The 21,767-nt window shown below is 43.1% G+C and overlaps 2 protein-coding genes across 2 annotated transcripts in view; one reads left to right on the top strand and one right to left on the bottom strand.

Annotated features, from left to right (window-relative positions):
- BCL2L13 (BCL2 like 13) overlaps positions 1–9,374 on the bottom strand; it is a 38,511-nt gene extending 29,137 nt beyond the window's left edge. Inside the window, exons 1-2 of the mRNA XM_021552059.2 lie at positions 9,302–9,374; positions 4,303–4,490 (exon numbers count right to left, since the gene is read on the bottom strand). Of these exons, the coding sequence (XP_021407734.2) occupies positions 4,303–4,435 (133 nt within the window). The 5' untranslated portion in view covers positions 4,436–4,490; positions 9,302–9,374. The remainder of the gene's footprint in view (positions 1–4,302; positions 4,491–9,301) is intronic.
- Positions 9,375–10,549: 1,175 nt separating this feature from the next.
- ATP6V1E1 (ATPase H+ transporting V1 subunit E1) lies at positions 10,550–21,376 on the top strand. The gene is made up of 9 exons (XM_021551940.3): positions 10,550–10,689; positions 14,097–14,162; positions 15,064–15,173; positions 15,483–15,549; positions 17,313–17,402; positions 18,687–18,755; positions 19,140–19,234; positions 20,080–20,167; positions 20,759–21,376. Exons 1-9 carry the CDS (start codon positions 10,657–10,659, stop codon positions 20,819–20,821), a joined length of 681 nt encoding a protein of 226 aa, XP_021407615.1. The 5' UTR covers positions 10,550–10,656; the 3' UTR covers positions 20,822–21,376.
- The last annotated feature ends 391 nt before the right edge of the window (positions 21,377–21,767 follow it).

Genomic DNA, 21,767 nt, shown 5'->3' with positions numbered 1-21,767 from the left:
ACAGAAAACCTAATTTTCTTCACAGTTTGTTGTAGCCACAAGCTCATGGGATGGTGTCAAGCAATGGGGAAGTACATTAAAATAGAGAAATACATTAAAAGTCACTCCCCAGTAAAATATAAATAAACATTTATAATACAAATACATTGACTCATAAAACCAAAGTACTTTGACTCACTTGAAAAGTTAATAATACTAACAACTGCAGCAGAGTGGAAGCTTCAGTAATGAGTGACATCAGGGGGAAAAGTGTAGAGATGTTTTCCAGTACTTAATAATTATTTTCTGTGTCTGAACCAGTATTTATAAGTATGAAGAGGTCTGAAAAAATAGAAAACATCTCTCTGCAATATAATGAACAGACAACTGAGCACTTCCACATATTTTAAAAATATGTACTCATCTGTTGCCTCAAACCACATTGACTTACACAGGTGATGCTACTCTATGTGTTTTATTAATTTATCTGATTAGTTCACCTACCTGAGAACCTACTAAGAAGTAACAGAATAGACTGCTAATAGATTTTGCTTTAAATAAACTGCAGTGACTTATGCAGAATCATTATTCTGAAAAAAACTAATAGGAAAAATCTCTCAAAGCATTTGGCCAGTTAAATTTGCTGGATTTACCTCTGAAGACACTGAAATCCATTACAGAACACTATATAAAAGATTGGCTTGCCCAGTAAAACTGTCTTTTCTTCAAGAGTCTGGAATACTGTAGATGGCTCTCTCTTCAGTCCCTGTGCTGAAAATAAGATAGCAAAATAAAAATTTCCAAGTGCTCATCAGGTGTTGACTTAGAACAACCTTATTTGCTTGAAGTCAGAAGTGATTTTAATGCTTGTAATTGAAGCCATTCTTCTTGCAACAAAACCAAGACCAACCAAGAGACCCAAAACAGCAGTGTAACTGTCTATGTAATTTCCCTGAATTTTCTATTCACTGAATAAAAACCCTCCAAAAACCATCAGTCTTGCAAAGCACATTATGGCTACAAACAATGAAGTTCTAACTGGAAACATATCAACCCATCTAAAGCTTTATCTCAGTTTTTGAAACAGAAAGACATACACCAGAAAAAAAAACTAGTGCAAAATGCAGGAAAAGAGAAGAAGATGATGGTAACAGAGGCAGTTGTGGCAGAGATAATATAGTACCACTACTGTTAGGAAAGATCACTTTTTTTGGCTGGGTGTTTTTGGGTGGTTTTGACCCACCAGATACGCCTTCAAGTTCAACTGGAGTGCTGAAACGTCACTGAAATCTGGGACACTGTGGTAGAAGGAGACTCAAGGGAAACACAGAGATCTTAAGAACTACCTAGTGCACCGTTTTTCCTCATCTTCTGTGTTTGGTACACATGCAATGGAAAGGCAGAAGATCCTCCAGTTGGTGACACAAGGTGGCTGGAATTGGGATCCTGCGCTGAACCGCCCTCTAGAGGAGTCCCTCACTCTCAGGCAGACAAAGAGCTTAAGTATGCCCAGGCAAACTAAAACTTGTCTTCCTGGATACTCCCATTATATGGAAAATTATTCAGAAAACTTACCAGGAGTACAGTCTTATTTGGATCTAAGAAAAATAAATGAAGAGAAAGTACTGCAAACCTTAGTCAAGGCCTCATATGAATGAAACAAAATACAGGAGTTTGTTCTGCAAGTGGAAAGGAAACAGGCAACAGGCGAAATTGCTGCTTCATTGCCCCCATGGAAGGTCTGTCAGCACAATAACCAAATCAAAGCAAAATAAGATTAAGGACAGGTGTTTTTTATTGGAATCTTCTCCATTCACAAATCAATGGTGTTCAGTCATAGAGTAGAAAGACTCCTGACCAGCATTCTGAAGTGCCACAGAAATCTACAATGGAAGAATCTGGGATCACTCAAGGTGTTGTATCAACAACTGGTGATGGTGCTTGGAAAACAGACCGACAAGAAGGAAGAAATGCTGTGCTGTGCTGTTGTTACCCCTCCCATGTCTATCACCAAACCCAGAAGTCTCCTCCTCAAGATGGGATTCCAGACAACAACAGTTCATTTCCATTTCCTGCTTTCCCATCCCTCTTGTTCTACCCAGGTTTCTCAGCTCACACTCGGGACTGTAACACCCAGCTACATCTCCCAGCAGCGCATTAGGCAGGGCAGGAAATATCCATTATGGGCCCTGCTCCACTCCTAGAGGATTGCAGATTACAGCAAGCAGCCATCAACCACATGCCAAACAACAAGGGGATACACCCTGGGAATATAAACTGCTCAACAATCAATGGAGAGGCACACAGCACTCTGAAATAACCACACATAGCCCAGGAATGCAGCTCAAACACTGCTTAATTACAAGCAAGGTGAGCAAAAGTAGGAGAAAGGATTTTTAAAATCTAGCTAGCAGACAAAAGAAACTTCTCAGAAGCATGGAAGGCAGAAAACCACCACCAGGAAAAGTCAGTTAGGAAAGAATGAAACAAATCCTGAAGCAGAGGGATAAAGCATTTGCTTAGTTCAATACAGCCTGAAGCCCGTTCAAAGCATTACAAAACAGAGAGAGAAGCAAGTTGGCAAATTAAAAGTAAGGCAAAATTATTCAATCCAGAGGCTTTGATCAGAAAGCAGCAAAAACACTGAAAGACAGACCTAATTAAAGTGAAACATGACCAGGAGAGGAGACACTGTGGTCACTGTCTGGTTTGGGGAACGAGGTGGGGAAAATGTAGGAAGATTTCCTCTTTAGAAGTTGTAAAGTATGAATGCTTTAGAGTTATTTTAGTAGCAAATCCAACTACAGACTGCTGTGACACAAGCTAACACATCTAAACAATATCTGAGAAGTCCTCTTAAGTCATTACAAAATTTTCATTTAAGAATTTGTAGCTTCCTCTTTAGAAAGTTTAAATATACCTCAGTAGTTCAGATTAGAAGCTTAGAGCTTCCAGTAATGAGAATCAACTGATTCTGAAAATCAAAGGTTTCACCTCAATTTGCAAATACTTCAAAGGTAACCACAGCCAAATAATTTTTTAAAAGCTTTAAGACTAGCATTTTCCTCTCTAAATCTTCTATTTATAGAACAATTCCAGTTACAGCCCAGTTATAAATGGGTGGGATGTTCAGAATGACATGTTACTGCTAAAATAAATAGATTTTTCAACAAAGGGTTTTATGAAACAGCTAAGGCGCCTCTCCTTTCATGGACCACAGATGCAGTCAAAGTGGAAGTAGCAAACATACCTTAAATGCATTAAGGTTAATTTTATTAATTACATATACTAATATTCATTTAATGAATTACATATAATACAATCAGCATATGCTATGTGATTTAACACCAAACTGAAAAGCAGTTCTGTCATAACCTTGTTGCAGTCTTTTCAGGAATTTCTCACTTAATGACAGGTAAGTTCAGTAAATGACAGCATATGCATTCTTAAATGATTGTTCAAAGAAAACAAAGATTCTGAAGACTGTCTCTTTTTGGTTTGGAGTTTTTTTAAGTCTCCTTTCATCGGAGTAAGTTCTGAATCACAGAACTAGTAGTGATTAAAACATCATTAAGAAGTGACAAATCACCCAGGCTTGGGTGACAAACAACATTGCTTAAGAGCTTGCCATCATAAAATAAAGAACAGCTTTACCTCCTAGGTTTATGTGAAACACAATCTACCAAACTTCTTTTATTCTGCCTTCTATTTATTGATTTAACCTCTTCTATCCATAAACCTGTCCTGGAAGAAACATCTAACTCCACGCAGTCCTTGACTTCTCAATAAATAAGTAAATAAATAAATAAACAAACAGAAGTAGCACAGGCCACATCTCTGTACCAGCACTGACTGACAACAACAGGAGCCTCAGTGTAATAGGGCAAAACTATTTAGCACAGGAGATTGCTCAAGACACCACACAGTTTATGCCAGTAAACATCACCTCACCCCTGCTTACTTCCACTTGTGTCCCAAAAAAATAGCAAGCATGGGCTGAAATTCTCATGCTGGCTCAACAAAGGTAATATATGTATTACCTTTAGCCCCAAGACAGTGACTAAAACCACTTACTTGCTTCCTAAACACCAGTCAGCCCTGGCATAGCTCAAATTAAAACATTAATCTACATACAAACAGCTTTGTTTCCAGCAGTATCTCTCATCTTTCAATTGAAATTTATTCATTTTTCACTGAATAAACCAAGAGATTCATGACATCGAACATCAGGCTCGCACTCTGCATCCCTGCAGAAACACCCCAAGACGTAATTGCAAATCCAGCTGCACATGTAAATGCTAGAGATGAATATGCAAATATTACCTTGAGTTGGAGGAGGAGGAGGAGGAGGAGGATGCTCCTGTGGCTTGTCCTGTGCTAGAAGACCCAGGTAGCTGAGCACTACGTATTTGGTTTCATAGTGAAATCCTACAGGCACGGCAGTAGCGGACGCCATCGGGGTGGCTGTGCTGCGTGGGGCACGTCGGCTGCGCTCTGGGGAGCCAGGAAGGCTGTCAGGGAACAGCAAAGGGTTTTGTTTGTTGGTTTGGAAGACTGCAACAGGTCGTGAACCCACATGTAGCAAGGAATTATGTAACAATCCTGAAGCAATATCCCGGTTTTTGCCCTGATACTATATGCATTCTTATTTTAATAAGAACCATGCAGAGTAAAGCCCAAACTGTGCCTCAGTGCAGCTCCCTGCCTGCTGCCAGCAGTGACATTTCTCACTCCTGCCTGCCATGGTCACACTCCCCTGGAAGCAAAATGAGCAGTCCCACAGTCGGTGTCATCCTCCCAATGACTCCCATCTCAACCACACACAACACCATACAAGTTCATGTTTTGACAAAGTCTGAACCACAACATGTGGAGAACAGACTGGTTCGGAGGAGTCTCTCTCTCCCAAAGGCTCCCCTGAGTATTTTCTCTGCTTTCTCAGATTCGCTACTGTGATGCTCAAAAATTGTAATGCAGAAAAAGTGACCAAAATTGCCTCAAATTTATTTTACTGTTCCAACAGCAATGGAAACATACAGTCAACAGAGTAAATTCCACATTCATTGTAGGGATTGGAAGAACAGGTGGTTGTTTGTCCTGGATTTCTCACCCAGACATTATTAAGTATAAATCAGAAATCCACACCTAACAGCAACACCCGGCCAAAGAACTCCTCCCTGTTTCACTCTAATTGTTTTGTTGCTTTTTTGAAATATCCAAATAAGAACTGCAGGAAAAACTAAACTAGAGAGAAATTGAAAACAACATGGTAAAAAATAAAATCTCAAACAACAACATGGAAGTGGGGAAAAAGACATGCAACAGATTAAAAGGATGTTTGAGATTAATCAACATGTTTTAGCTCTTTTTGTTTGGTGAAGTCTGGATAACTACTTCCAACACCCTGTCAACTTAATGGATCAAATAATGCTACCCAGAGGTTTCTTCAAGTTAAGTTCTCCAGGACTTCAAAGAGTCATTCCCAAACAAGCAGTAGCCCATTCTTGGCCACCAGAATAGATGTGTAAATGAAAGGCACACAAGGAAGTTTGTGCTACAGAACAGCTACTGAACAGGCACTGAAAGAGTCAGATAATTTAGTAATGTGAGACTGAAGTCACATTTAGAAGAAGGTTTTTTATCAAGTTAAAAGTTTAAAGCAGTTAGAATGAGGAAAATGCTATATACAAGAAAGAGAAATTGGATCCTCTCAAGAGTTATGGATTGCACTAGAAATGTCTTGGGACTAAAAGAAAGAATCAGGCTCCAAAACAAAAAAACAATCTGCAAATGAAGCCTCAAGGTTAAAAATAATAATAATAAACCGAGAAAGCAAAAGAAAAGCATTTGCCAGTCTAGCTGTTCAAGATGACTGGGTTAACTTCTAATCCCTCCTCCCCGAGAAGGAATTCAGATTAACTGCAGTTGCACACTGGTTACTGAGGATAAACAGAACTAGAACTGCACTGTGGCATGGTTACTTTGGGAGTAGATAGCTTGGCAAAGAAAAATTTACCACCAAAGTAAAAGCTGCAAAAGGAAAAAAAACTGGTGTAAAATTGGCTGACTAGTCTCTTTAGAAACTCTAGTTTCTGAAATTCATTCAGTACTGAAACCAAAAAATGGCTCTCTGATAAAGGCCACACTATGACAGTCCTTGAGCCTCTTCCATAATTGAGATTTTCACAGAGCAAGAGGATCTGGAAAAAAAAGTAACTGCTCTGAAGACTTTAGGACCCTTTAACAATAGATGTGCTCTTCAGACCACATGCAGTCACTACATCACGTATTCACATCACCAGGTGTGAAAGGTGCCATTCCCCAAAAAGCAAAAGCTCCCCAGCATGTTCCAGTTCTGGTTTGTTCAGTAGAGCCACAGCCCTGAAATCAAAATGCTTCTTGCAATGCCTACATAGTGAATGGGAGCCCTTCCAGAACCTGAACTGATCTCTCCTGAAAAAATCCAGAAACTGTGCTGTGGACCAAAGAACAAGTCTGGATATATAATAGATTATTCCTCAAAATATAATTTCAAATCAATGCGGAAATGAAATAAAAGGTTGATCAAAACAAGCACATGATATCCAATGCAGCACAGTGCAACAGGGAGGCCTAATTCACAAAAATTGCAGCTCAGCACTTCTGAGGGGAGGAGGGGAAATAAAAAAAACAGAGAAAGAGAGAATAAGACCCCTGCTTATTTAAACAGTGGCAAATGTTTCCCTGGGGAAAGAATGATTAAGAAAAAAATTACCTTGGTGGATCTATTTTGAGAGGCAGTTTTATAATGAAATGAGAAAGGAGACTTAAGAACCTGAATGGAACAAATGTTCAAATTCACATAAAAGAGTGTCATAAGTGGAAGTTTACTTCAGAATCACTGGTATTCCTTTGAGAGAAGCCCACAGCACAGTAACTGAATGACTCATTTAGGATTGCGAATGATCAGTTTTGTTTACAAAGACAAACACAGAAATATTGACTCAGATACTGTAAATATCTCAGAAAAGGCCATTTTTCAGAAATGAGGGGGATTGAAAAAGGACACACAGCTTGAGAGACTAGATGAGAGGAAAGAGAGCTCTCCGCTAAAGGAGCCGAACGGAAGAGAGTCCAGAAAGTGTTTAAGACGATAAGCTTGTACAGGTGATACAGTGGAGCAGAGGAAACAAGGCATTACACAGAATCCCCAAGTCTTGAAGCCAGGGCAAGAGGGCTACTTCTGGTTTAACAGGTTCTCTGAAGGAACAGTGTCCTTAAAAAAACTACAGAGATCAACATTATTACCAATTACTCCCTACAAAAAAAAAAAAAGCCTTTCCCAGTTCCTGCACCTTTGGGGGATAGAAGGCTATACCTGTTGAAGCTTACTTAGCTTGTCACTCCTCCGGCCCTGCTGTCACTTGTTTCATGTGGGCTTGAGCTGCTCAAGCAACCTGAGAGCAGGAGTTGCAGCAGGACTGACATTTCCCCATCTGTCACGTCCTAATCCACGGCAGATAATGGATTGGATAATGGGCAGCACAAACCTACCAATGAATACAGCGAATATAATCCCCAGCGATGAGGCCAGCTGTGTTTCAGTCCCTATCTGTGAAACCCTTCTGTGCATCAAGAGGTGTTTACTGTGCGTCATTCAAGCCCCAAAATGCAACATCACTGCTCTACTGCCCAGAGCAGTTCAGCTGGTTTTTAATCAACAAAACCGTAGGCGATCACTGTCACCTATGGATTTCAGAAACAGCAGCACTGCCAGAGCTTTTTCCAAACAGCAGCAGCATGGCCCTCAGCTTCCACTCCAAAGGAGAGTCTTTCCAGAGCTGGATGCATTCCCCACCTAGAGCCCAGGCCTCACTTACCAGCTACAAACCCAGTCACTGTGCAAGCCGCTGTGGCAGAATTATTGCTGCTGCTGAATTATTGCAACACACACACGGCCTCAGCCAGAGAGCACGGGTGGGCACAGGGGCAACACCACGGCAGCACTGCAGCTCAGATCGTTTTTAGGGCCACCTGATATGGATATGCTCACGGTTTGAGTTGTCTTCCTGACATCAATCTCACCAACAGGCAGCCACTCCCAGCTTAGCTGCATCTACAGCCTCGGGTTTGCACGGTGCTCTTTACCAAACCTACCGAATTTCAAGGAGTTGCAGGTCTACAGAGCCACACCCCATATCAACACGATGGAAAATATTCACGCACTCAGCAGCTGTACCAGAAGGCTTGTGTGGGGATTTTGGGTGAGACTTGCATGTGTGGACTAGTTAAACCTTGCAGCACTTTGCCTCTGAAAACATTTCTCATAACAGGCAAGACTATCCAAAGCATCCAGCTGTGATCAACTTGGGAGATAAATTCTCTGGAGTATTTTTCCAACTGTGTATGAGGTTATGCTAAGAGATTGTTTATCATAAACTGAAAACTGATCAGTTCAAACATGTCAGTTCCTACTGAAAATGAATCAATGCTGCAGCCACTACTCATCCTCTGGCGGCACTTAATGGATAGAAATACTGGAAAACATTAATTGTTCTTTATCTGGACAGTGGCTGTAGCTGACCTTTGACAGAAATGCAATTAAGTCAGCATTCTAGGCAAACGGGGTGATTTCTAGGAAGAAAAACAAAAGCTACATGCGTTATCTACTACACAGGTCCTCAATCCTTTGCAGCTTCAAACCATCTCGCCACAACATTAAATTTTGACAAACACCGCTTTTATTAACGAGCTTCCATTCACCTTCTGTCCCAACGCTTCTGCTTGGGTTTGACAAGCCGAAACGAAGCAGTTCCAAGTTTCAGCGGCGCCGGCGGGAGCGCAGCGTGAGCCCCTCAGTTACTACGGCGATGAATGAGATATTTATACCCGGGCGGGCGGGCACGGCGCCGGGATGAGTCACCGGCGGGGCCTGCGCGCCGCCGCGGCCCCTGCAGCGGGGGAGCGGCCGGGGGCCCAGCACGGCCCCGCTGGGCCGCCGCCTGCCGGGCCCGGGGCTGTCCCGGGGCTGTCCCGGGGCTGTCCCGGGGCTGTCCCGGGGCTGTCCCGGGGCTGTCCCGGGGTCCGCGCGTCCTTCTCCGCGGCGGGGCGGCAGCGCCACCGGCCGCCAGGGGGCGCGCCTGCCCCCGCCGAAACGCGCGCGCCCGCCTGCCCCCCCAGCCAATAAGGGGGGGGGGGGCGGGAGCGCGCGGCGCCGCCGGTCCTCACTCCCCCCCCCGCCCCAACCACCCTTAAATGAACAAGCAAACACAGACAGAGAGGGAAATAAATAAATAAACAAAACAAACAGCCGGCCCGCCCGCTCCCACGCCCGTTTCCTCACCTGCGGGCGCGGCGGGGAGGAACCGGCGGTGGAGCGGCCGCAGCTCCCGGGTCGCTCCCGCCGGGGGCGGTGAGGGGGGGGAGAGGGGGGGGGGGACGGGCGGGCGCGCGCCCGGTGCGCGAGCTCTGCCCTAATTTGCCGCCGCCGCCGCCATGATGGAGGGGGGCGGGGGCAGGAGCGCGCGGGGCGCGGCGCGGCGCGTGCCGCGCGTCACGGCTCGCGCCCGGGGGGGGTGGGCGGGGCTCCGCCCTGCGTCACGTGACGGAGAGGGGACGGGCGGGAGCGGCGGCCGCCGGGAAAGAACGAGCGGGAGCTGCTTGTGCCACCCTCTCCCGTTTTCCTCGTGGATTCGGGGGAAAAAGAGCCCTTGGCAGCTCAGTTCCCGCGCGCCTGACCCCCAGGTCGCTGTGGGTTAGGTGGGTCAGAGTCCCAAAGCGAACGCCACCCGGGCAAGGCAGGGGGCGCACGGAAAAGAAAGAGTCTGGATGTATTCCAACTGTATTTGTTGTTTTATTTAGCAATGTTTATCTTATAATAATAGACGTAATTTGCTATTATTTCTTTTTTTTCTCTTTATAAAAACTTGGTTTCAATATTATTTAGATAGTGCCTGAAGTAATAGTAAGGCGTCCTCCAGACCCAAAGTACGAGCTGATTTTCAGCATTATAAAGGCAATTTGCAAAGGCAGCAAAGTTACACACGGAGTTTTATAATAAGCTTGTCCACACAGGGAAAAAAAAAAAAGGCGCAGAAAAAAATTAAAGAAATGGAAGTAAATCAGGAAGAAGCATGGATGTCCCGAATACCACATTTGATGCCGATTTGTAAAGGAATGGTTTTGCCTTTTCCACCAAATGCTCCTGCAGAGTGGAAGTGGAAGCCGATTAGAACAAACACCAATATTATTCCACATGATGAAGTTTGTTTGGATTTTGCCGTAACGAAAAGAATGGCAGCAGTAACAGAACCCCCGCTTCCCTTCCCCTTCTCCAGCTGTTCCCTGCATCCTCCTTCCTGCCGTGGGGAGCAGGGCACTGACGACACAAAGCAGCTCCATTCAGGGCCTGGCAGGGCAGATCGTCCCCGCGTTTCAGCGCTGCCCGCGGCAGGTTTCCCTCCCTGCGGGCGGCTCCGTTCTCCCGGCGGCGGCAACGCCACACCCGCCCCGCCCCGCGCGGCCGCGTGACGTCACTCACCCCGCGCCTTCCTATTGGTCCCGAGGCGCGGTGGGCGGGGCGCGCGGCGCCCCCGCCCCGGCCGTGACCCGACCCGGATCTGATTCCGCTGGCGGCCGCCGACGGCACCGGGCGCGTCTGCTGGGCCTGCGGCTGCCACCCACACCGACACCGCCGCCATGGCGCTCAGCGATGCCGACGTGCAGAAGCAGGTATGGCCGCGAGCCCCGGCCCGAGCGGAGCCCCCGAGGGCCGTGAGGAGCGGGGCTGGGCGCGCCGGGCCCCTCAGGGCAGCGCTCGGCCCGGCTCTGCCGAGGCGCTGCCCTGGGAAAGGAGGATCGCTGTGAGGGAAGGAGCCTGGCTCGGATAGAGGAATCTCCGGACAGAGCGATTTTTCCCTTGCCGGGGTGGATAGGAACTTCCTTGGGGTGTTTTGGTGACGCCACATTGTAACGAGAGGGTTCCCCAGAGGCTGTGTGCTCCTGCAGGGTTTAATTGCACCCCGACGCGGGTAAATACAGAGCTTAGATGAGTACTGTGTTCTTACATGCTTAGAGGTTAGGGCTGGTCTCTTCTTTCACGCCTGCAGTGGGAGAACCAGAGAGAAAGTGGCTTTAAGCTGAGACGGGAGATTCACATCAGATATTAGAAAAAAATACTTCACTGTCAGGGTGGTCAGGCGTTGGAATAGGTTGCCCAGGGAGGTGGTGGAATCAGTGTCCCTGGAGTTCTATAGTTCTTCAGTCTTTCAGTCCTGGATCTGAAGTGGTTTCGTGGTTTAGAGGTTACAGTGGTAGTTAGTGCTACATTGATGGTAGGACTGGGTGATCCCAAAGTTCTCTTCCAACCTTAATGATTCTATGGTTCCCTAAGAATTTCCCACCTTATTTTTGCTTGTAGCTGTGTTACAGCTAAACAGCAGTTAGCTGTACTTTAACATTTGGGTGGCCTGCTCAGCATTCCTGCTCGGCATGCCCTTTTCAGGTCTACGTCCTAAGCAGAGTGGTGCAGCCTGGGGGTGGCTCGCAATGGAAACTTCCAGCCCTGAAGTCTGGCTGTGGACACTCCTCCAGAGGCAGGACACCCTGTCCCTGTTGACAGTAAACACTGCCCTCAGCAGAAAAAACTGCTTTCATCTGGGTTGGGGATGGTGTGTGGTGTTAAAGGCCATGGGGATCCAGTCAGCACTGCGCTGGGTAGTTTCTTGCAGGTGATGAGCAGATCAGGCAAGTTCCCTTTGTCCTCTGCATCACAAGTACTTGTGTCTCACTTTCTCATTCAGTAAACATAGTTTCTTGGCAAGGAAGCATCACAATGAAAGTAAAATTGGTAGGTTGCCTTTCTCCAGAAGGAGAATTGTAATGTTACATGTATTCCTTTTATCTGCAAAGCTCTGGGGTTTTTCCCTGCCTCTTCCATGAAGATAATAAAAATAAAGCTGACATTAGGGTGGTCTTGGTCAGCCAGAATGCACTGAACTTCAAAGGTCAGTTCAGGCTCTGGTGATGTATTAAACATGTAATACTGATAGCATGTCACATCTGCAGCATTCCTGCCAGTGCTTTACACTCCTGGGCCCAGGATCATCCTCTTAACTGGACAGTGCTGATGGCTGCCAGTCCTGCATGTGGATGAATCTGGCATGCACTTGCCAGCTGGTCCTCTTAACTCCTTGCCCCCGCACTTCTAATGGTTGTCACTCTGAAAATCATCTCTGATTGAGACTTCTTTCCACTGACAGACTTGCTTGGTTGTAGGTATTTAATATATTGTTAAATATATAAAGATATTTAATATATTTTTCCATCTGGTCACTTCTCAAGCCCATCTAGTACTTCCCATGGAAAGGCTAATCACTCCTTCTGACAGGGAAACCCCTACTTCTTTCTAAAGGAAATACTGCTTTAAAATAAGTCTCTTGTTTCAAAATACATTTTTGTCCCCGTTATTAAAACTAATCCTATTTATAGATGTGAAAATCTTGCATTGGATCTCTTCATTTCTATAAAAAGCAAAAGGGAATTTCAGTACAGCAGCTTTTGAAGGAAGTAGCACAGTTCAGTCTTATCAGTCTAGGAGAAATTAGCTTCCTTCCATCTCATTCCTTTTCTTTACACAGAGTATGTTTCCCAAACACCCAGAACTGTTAAAAGTGCTTTTCCAAAATTCAGAAACCAGACTACATCGGAGGAAGCGACTCAGTAACATAAAGGCTGCTGCTGCTGCTGAGTTTTCAGTTTTCTTCAACAATAGGCTATTCAGCAAAAAAAAAAAAATCCTTATTTTAAATGCCTGTCTGAAATGCAGAGTAAGAAGCTGATGCTGTCGGTAGACAAGCACTTGAGAGTCTTTGCAGGCATTAATTAGAAGAAAATTAAAAGATTTTATTTTGAGGATGTAGATGTTACTGTTCACTTCTTCCACTGTGTTAACACATGTTTAAAATCTTCCACTTGTCTCTTCACTTCTGCTTTTTCATATCTTTGGGCTGCAGATTGGCTCAATTTTCATCTTGGCACCTTTCTAATCTCTTTAAAACATTTAATTTTAACACAAGATTCTATAAATTGAGTAATTTGTGTGAGTTTATTCAGACTGGATTTTCTGTAAAATGTATCTCATCACTAAGTGCAAGCAAAAAGTCAAAGGTTTTTCTAATCTGCTCCATCTGGCCATGGAAATGTCTGTACCCCATCCCAGCTGCACTTTGGTTGGGAATGAGTCCTTCCAGTCTGCCCCAAATGGGAACCTGAACTGAGGTCTGGTCACAGAAAGGCGTGTGATGGATGAACAGGACTTGGTCTGGTTGCTTTCCTGGCCTTAAAGCTGCTGAACATGGGCTTTGTAGTGCTTTGAGGTGGCTTCAGAAATGTTTTTCAAGTAGAACTTATTGGTTCCTGTGGGGCTCTGAAGCAGCATTGTGATATTCTTGATGTGGTCTGGGTCACAGAATGTTGCTGCTGCTGTCTCCTTCCCCAGCCCCTCCAAACTGACCTTATAGGTCTTTGCAGAATTTATTAGTTTCCCAAGAGAAGTGTCTCTGGTGTTCAAAGGAACTTCTGGCTGTACAGATGTGACCAGAGTGGTCAGTAGCACTTTGCCTTGCTTCACTATTGTTCACCTATGGAAGGCCCAGGTTCATTCAGATGCCATCTGTGTTAATCTTTATGTTTCATGTAAATGTCGTAACAAACAGTCTCATTTTGCTGTGTGAGCATTTTTGAAGTCTGGGAGGTTTGTTTAATAATCCCAGGGGTGAAAAAGTTGGGCTCATTAATGAAGAACAAAAATACCCAGCCTCACATTTATACAAATATACTTTGGGGTTGGTTGGTTTGTTTGGAGTTTTTTTACAGTAGCATACCTGAAGTACATTCTTCTAGTGGCAGCTAGTGAAAGAGCATTATATAGAAGTATTGGGGAAATAAGTTTTCTTGTAATATATGTCAAGATGAACTGACTCTTCAGTGCGTTTGCTCAATTAAATTTCCTTGCAAAACAATATCATATGAAAGAGTAAATGGGTATGGAGGATCTACAGATTAGTAGATATATATACACCTACTTCCTCTGGTCAATGTCCTTTCCTACTGAAAATGTTTTCTCTCTCTTGTTACAGATCAAGCACATGATGGCTTTCATTGAGCAAGAAGCCAATGAAAAGGCTGAGGAAATAGATGCAAAGGTAAAAATGGAAGTTCACTGTCAGTAAGTGCAAAAGGAAAACTGCATCCCATATCTTGCTTTGAAAGTTGCAGTCAGAGAGAACTAGAAACTTTTATAAGCTACAGCTGATTTCTGTTTAGTTACTATATAGCAAAAATGGTTGTACCAAATAAAGGTAGCATTTCTTAGCTTTTGACAAATGAAAATGACCCAGAGCTGGTTTTGGTCAATGCTTTGGTGGTTCTCGAGTATAAATATATTCATATCAAAGTTCACCCATATTTTAAGCCATCAGGAGAGCAGAGAGGTAACATAACTCAATTGGATTGAGTAGAACACCTTCCCCCACTAAATTAGTATTTAAGGCAGGAGTTGAATTACTTGCAGAATGCTTCACTTGGGTTAAGCCACAAGAGACTGGGTTTAATATTAACCTGGTGATAAAGTTTAGATGTTTACTGAAGAATGATTAGTGGTGCCTTTCGGCCCCAACAATCTGCATTATACTTCTAGTGAAATGCCTTGTCGGTATTGGACTCAGCGTATGTGTTGCTGATAATGTTTAATCTCCCTTAAACATTTAGGTTTACACAAATAATTAATCAGTACTAAAGCATGTATTCCTAAAGATCTGCAAACAAAATTTAGGAGTTGAGATTGGATTCTCGGATACAAGTAGAATTATCCATGTGTTTTTACATTCTGTCTGGTGAGGCTTTACAAAAAAAAAAAAAAAAAAAGTAAGGGCTGCACTGTCACCTTCCTTGTGTAAGAATTACTAAAGAGGTGAAGGGTTTTTATATGGACCCATAAATTGTATCATCCTATCCTGTCTGTGAATGTGCTCTGTTACATTTTGGTTCTGTTTTTTTCAGCCCAAGGAATCAATTTCCACTTCAGTTGTTTAATTTTTACTGTAGGCAGAAGAAGAATTCAACATTGAAAAGGGTCGCCTTGTTCAGACACAGAGGCTGAAAATCATGGAGTATTATGAAAAGAAGGAGAAGCAAATTGAACAGCAAAAGAAAATGTAAGTTGCTTGGGCTAGACAGCTGACTTCAGAGCCTGAGCTTGCATTTCATTGTTAATTTTATACAAAATTCTTCTGCCCTTGCAAACACTCAGTCTATAGACAACATATCTAGTTCCAATTATGAGTTTCTGTCTTTTTCTGGGGAGAAATTATCAAAGCTGAGCTACAGTGGTGAAAGATTCCTTTCAGACCTTGTTTTTAAGTGTTGTAGAATCGTTAACTTTAAATGCAAAGTGTGCAGTTAAATGTTACAGTTCTTCTGTCAAAGGCTGATGGATTGATTCAACTTTATTGTGCAACTTGCAGTCAGATGTCCAACCTGATGAATCAAGCAAGGCTGAAGGTCCTCAAGGCAAGGGATGACCTTATTGCAGTGAGTATCTCTGACACAGCCTCTGTTTCTGCCATATGTTAGGAAATGGAACCGTTCTCTAAAGAAAATACGATTTTTGATTGAGTGATGTTTACTTCAACATACAAAAAAATGGCTTTCCAAGCCATTGAAAAAGCCTTGAGGATTTAGTCCAGCTTTGTTTATCTCCTTATTTTCTCTGTTTCCATTATCTGCTATTTTAGGGAAATACAGTGTTCTGCCAGGAGCATTGCAGGCATTGTTGTATCTGTCATTTCTACAGTAGCTTGTTTCTTTAAAGAGCAGCAACTCTCTCCTGCATGGTTGGTAGAATTTTGAAATTCTGTTTGCCTGAAGCAACGTTTATGTGAAAAACACAGCATGGCACAAGCAAGGAGGCTTAAAACACCACTAACTGGGATTTTTTGTGTTCTTCAATGGCCCATAGGACATGAAAAGTTTTGCTTCTTGTTCTGGTGACCTTTGTGTGTATAGACACACAGGCTGAGTAACCATTCATCAGAGCAGGCTACGTTCAGGCTTGTTGGGGTTTCCTGTGTTTATCTCTCACCACGAGCAATGTGTCCCCATTCTGCTCAGGTAGCAGGTTTGCTGTGCTCTCCCACCTCAGAGATAGTTTGGGTGTTCCATGTTCTGCTAGATGGGGCTGTTGAGCTGTTGGAAAAGCTTGAGAGGCCTGTGGAAGTCGAAAATAAAAGATGGGATAAATTTTCAGGTTGATGCTAGCATGAAAAAGAAGAGTTAACAGAAGAAAATCAGTAGTTTACTGACTCTTTAAAATGAGCTTCAAACTTTAGATTGTATTCCCAGAGAGGCGGAAGGTGGATTGCTGAAGGGCTAACTCTGTTGTGGTAGTCTCTGCTGGGTAATCTCTTCCTCATTTATCTGCTGACTCAGCTCATGCTTCTGAGTAATTCTAAGCAGCCTTCCTCATTTTAAGACATTTAAAGTCACATGCTGCCCACTCCTTCCCTTATCAGATCTTTGGCTTCTTTCTTGAGAGATGAGCAGTTCCAGGAATGCAGTGTTACTCTAGGGAGGACAGAATAACTAGGTTTGACCATGACAGTAAATTGTGATTGTTTTCTATCTTCATACTGATTGTGTTACTGTGCACTCTTTTTATAAACACCATGAGGTAGGACAGGAGAGAGTATCTTTATCTCAAGCATTTCTCATGGTTCAGTTTTAGGAGCTTTGAGTTGACTCTTTAAAAATTTCTTAAAAATTCAATCCCATCCAATGCTGATTTGCTGAGTAAAGATAATCAAGAGAACTACTTCAAATTAAAAATAAGCTCTCTCTTTTAAATTTTGATTTGCATTTACTTACAATTAAAGAATACCTAACCTGAATGTTGATGGAAAAATAGATCAGATTTCTTTGCTCGACCATAAAGCTGCAAACATTTATTTGGACAACTGTATTATTTTACATTAAACAATTATTTACTACATATTTAGTTTATCTAAATTAACATTCTAAGTACCATTCTTTTACTCCTGAGCTCTCCCTTTTTTACACAAAAGGAATTATTGTCAGGTTCTAATGAGGTCAGCCCAGGGCAGGAAGAAGGGAAGTGTTGGGCAGGGATAATGTGCCATGCACAGAGATGGAGGTCTAGCTTGGATGAACACCAGCTGGAGTGTACATTTACGTGTTGGCAGGGTGTGAGAGCTATAATAGAAGTACAGAAAGTCGGTAGGCATGAAACCAAATGCCAAACAGATGGGCTCTGCTGATCTGATTTCTTCTGAATGTAGGATTTGCTGAATGAGGCCAAGCAGAGACTTGCCAAGGTGGTGAAGGATGCTGCCAGGTACCAGACACTGCTGGATGGACTAGTTCTACAGGTAAATACTTAAATTGTAAAAAATGGATCATTGCTGCCCTAGGTTTCCTTTGCCAGAAATAACCCTCTGAAAGTTACAGTTGTACTGCGGTCTGGATCAAATGCTGATCTGAGTGATCCTTGAGCTTCAAACATTACTTCAATCTCTTTGAGTCTTGGATTCTGAGCAGACAAGGTGGCTGCTTATTTTGATGTGTAGAACCAGCAGCAGGTCCATTGTAAGAATAATTGCAGGGGTTCACACACACATTTTAGGGTGCACACATTAGGCTCCTGTAGTGATGAGTTGGATCAAATGCCGCTTTGTCAGAGGCTGTTTCTCCAAGCCCACAAGTCAGTTGATGCTCATCCACTTCAAAAACCTTTTCAACATTTGAGACTTAATGAGCTTTGACAAATTTACTGTAGTATGGAATGAGCCTGTGACAGAAGCAGGCACAGAAAGCAGAAACCAGAGCTTTGCTTGCCTAGAAGAACATCCTCAAACCCCAGAAATGAACATCTGAAAGTCCAGTAAGCGTTGGCCAGGTCACTCCTGTGAGCTCTGGTGTCTCTTTCTGGCACAGACTGATCCTATTGCTGTGAACTCCCAGGAGCCATCCAAGAGCTCTCCTGTCACACTTGGATGGCAGAGTTTTCACAGTAGTGTCTGCTACCAGCTTGTGCCTCCAACTGGGTGTTGTTTCTTTCTCATACTCAGGTCTGGTGTTGCTGTACATCAAAAAAAACCCTTTTTTGTTCTTAAAAATTGGCCACACTTCTCTTGGCTTGGTAAGTTAGATCCAGTGAAGGACCTGTGCTCACAGCTGGACCAGATGATCGTTGTAGGTCCCTTCAAACAGGAGCTAAATGTATTTTATTCTCTTCTAGCCTCAGGTGTTACCACAGGAACTGCAAGGCAGGAGTTATTAGGGCAGGCATCTGGGACTGCTGCATGTCTTCAAGGCCTTGGTTGCATGCTCTGTCTGCTTAGACAACAGTGATCCTTATGTGTGTAGGGATTCTTATGTGCAACTGACCAACGCAGTCCTGAGATTCCATATGTTTAGTTGCACTTGAGTTCCAAAAACATCATCCATATTTGGGCTCTTCCCCAAACATTGGTGCTGTCCTCTCAGAATGTCTGCATGAGGAAGTGAACTTGTGAGCAAAGATCTAAATAAATGAGGCTGATATTGTTGGGACTTGAGTTTCAAATTGATCGGCTTCTTTCCTTTCTTGGGTTTAAGTAATTGTGACAAAGAACACATTGACTTCCTGAAACTGAAATGGTTATTTCTTGCAGGGATTCTACCAGCTGCTTGAGCCCAGATTAGTTGTTCGGTGCAGGAAGCAGGATCTCCCCATGGTTAAGGTAAGACACCTGGGATATTTTGACTCGGCCCTGGTCACAGGGGCTGGGACCTGACTGCATGTATTTGCTGCTTAGATCCTCCTCTCTGTGTGATATGGAAACAAGCTTGTTGTACTTCTGTTGCAGCCACAATGTGCTTCCAAAGTTGGGGGTCGTTTCCCTGCTTGGATATTACCTTGGAAACTTTAGACATGGCTACAGTATTAAGAATAATAACTGGGTTTGGCTGAAGAGCCAAACTGAATGCATTTGCTTAATTACAAAAAAAAAAAAAAAGAAAAGGCCTCAATCCCTTCATTTTTTTAGTACAAGTGATTGAATGATCAAACCCAGGTGTTGCAGTAGCATTTGTCAGTGCTAACTGAGGTTTATCTTGTGTCCTAGACTGCTGTACAGAAGAGCATTCCCATCTACAAAAATGCCATAAAAAGGGATGTGGATGTTCATATTGACCAAGACAACTTCCTGCCAGAAGATATGTAAGGAAAATGGGATTGTTTTGTACAGGGCACTAACTTAATGCCACTTTTCAAGCCACAGTTCATATTAGTGTCAGAAAATTAAGTATGGAATGTCCTCAAAGTGGCTGCTGCTGTTTTTGTGAAACTGGCACATCTTTGAGTTTATCAGACAAAGACGCTGCAGTTTTCTCCAGACAAACACTGTCTCCAAAAATGTGAGGAAAAGTTTTGTGCAATCTCCAGCCTGACTCACAGTACTGGAGCAGGGAATAGGAACTGTGCATAGGAACTGAACCACTGGTCTTTTAAGGAGAGAGAGTAAGGATGTGGCCATGCTTTCTGTCTCAAGATGAAGCAAACTGAGTCATAAAGTGCTGCATGATAATCACTTGATGGGGCTTGTGTCTGTTCTGTCTGCAAGGCTCTGTTTCCATATGGTATCATAGAGGTACTATAGACAAAGCTGTATATTCTGCCATCTTTATGTATAGGCCAACAAACAGTACTTTAGCTCTTTTCCTCACTCTCCAAAATGTGACAGCTGTCTTAATAACAGAGTCAGAAGCTGTTTTGAAGGGACCAACTGCATAGCTCCACTTCCTTTTAAAACATGCTAATGAGGGTCTTTGCACAGAGTTGTGGTCTCTGATAACTCCAAAGATGCTTTGTGCTGCTGCTTCACTGGATCTCTTTGTGCTGATTCCTATTAAGACATGATCAAAAAGGTTGTTTTTTTAAAAAAGAGAAATGTTAGCCATGTATCTGACTTGTGTATAAATATTGATTTGGGATATGTTTGCCACAGTCTGACCCTGACCCGTGGATTTTACTGAATTATTTCTTTTTTTATTGTCCATCTTTAGTGCTGGAGGTGTTGAAATCTACAACAGTGATGGTAAAATTAAAGTTTCCAATACCCTGGAAAGTCGCCTGGACCTTGTAGCCCAGCAGGTGAGTTTCTCCAACAACCAAGGTAAATAAAATACAAGAATTTACTAGTTTTTTCTTGTAATGAAATCCTGGTGTTTCCAAAGTGTCACAATAGTGCATGGCATCAGATTTCATTGGGAATGACAAGTAGGAAGTTATTTTTGAATGGAAAGAAGCAAATTACCTGTTGTTTGTGCAGCAAAAAAAATGGCTTTCACCAGGATGATTCCTTTTGAATTAAGCTTAAGCATTAAATTCTATAAATAATGATACTGAAAGCCTTGGTTATGAATGCACTGCAATCAAGATGCTGAAATGCTGAGGCTAACTTGAATTTCTGAAGCTGGCTCGAGTACAAACTTTGGCTGAGACCTATTACACCCAAGTGCAAAAAACCCTAGCTCTGGCATCTCTTTCTTACACGGCAGTACAGACAGTGCTTTCAGTCTATAGAGTAGCAGGCAATATGTGATCAGAGAAAGACTTCAGAAAGCTCAGATGAACTGACTTGTTAATTTTGAAGCCAGCCTAACTATCCCACAGTGCCTGCAGGAAGAACCTACAGCAGCTTTATTGCCCATTTCACATAACTGATGTGTTCTTTTTCTACAGATGATGCCAGAAATCAGAGTGGCTCTCTTTGGTGCTAATGCCAACAGGAAGTTTTTGGACTAAACCTCTATGAGAGAAGGTGGGATCTGTTCCACTGCCATACTGAAGGGGATGCAAAAGCATCTGCTAATTTAAAATCTTGAAATTTAACATTACTGTGTCATCCAGTATCTGTTCTTCAATCGAATAATTTTGCATACCTGCTGTGCTTAGCCTCTCTACTTGTGGTTAGAATGCATTGCTCAAAGGATGTGAAGACATACATATTCATCCAGAAGTGGCACTAGAAAATGGAGGCACTTGGGCTCTTGGCTTTCCTTACACTGTTGTGACTCTATAAAGACAAGTGGTGCATTTAGGGTCATTCTCTTTGCTTTGGCCATGTCTCTCAAGTTATCTGATCTGTGAAGTAAATTACTATGCTGCTGATGTCAAATCCCCTTTCTGTTATGGTCTTCAGTGTTCGAGAGAGCATGTATTCCTTCCCAAGGTTACTAGTTCAGTTCATGTTACTTGGTCAGGCATTTCCTGTTCTGTATATGTGATTAAAAAAAAAAAAAAAAGCCTGAGCCTGTAAAACTCTATTTATTAAAATAAAAATGTGTGTGTGTGTGTGTAGTTCCTTGTCACTTCTCTCTGCGGCACTGGCAGCAACCTTTGAACAGTGGGATTGTTTGTGCAAGGACTTCCTACCAGAGCTGTGTGTTTGAGCTGTTCTTTGGAGCTGGAATTCAAGTGCAAGGAGTAGTGTCAAGCTATTTTCAGGAATAATGTTGGATTGCAGGCAAGGCTTTTGAACAGGACTCCAGCATTCTGAAGCATCATTCTCCCTGAAAAATGGGTCAGTAGTTCTGCTCCCTCTATCTTCTGTCACAGGAGAAAACTACACTATCCAACTGTGCTACTTAGATAAAACAAACACAATCCATTTCCCATCACAAGTTTGTTACTTCTGTGCAGGAGATCCAGACTGTACCCTGACTCTTCCTAATGCTCAGTTCTGAGATTT

The sequence above is a fragment of the Lonchura striata genome, chromosome 5 (assembly GCF_046129695.1).
Source record: "Lonchura striata isolate bLonStr1 chromosome 5, bLonStr1.mat, whole genome shotgun sequence".
NCBI lineage: Eukaryota > Metazoa > Chordata > Aves > Passeriformes > Estrildidae > Lonchura > Lonchura striata.
The sequence above is the reverse complement of the archived record's forward strand: the minus strand, read 5'-3'. Positions and strand labels throughout refer to the sequence as shown.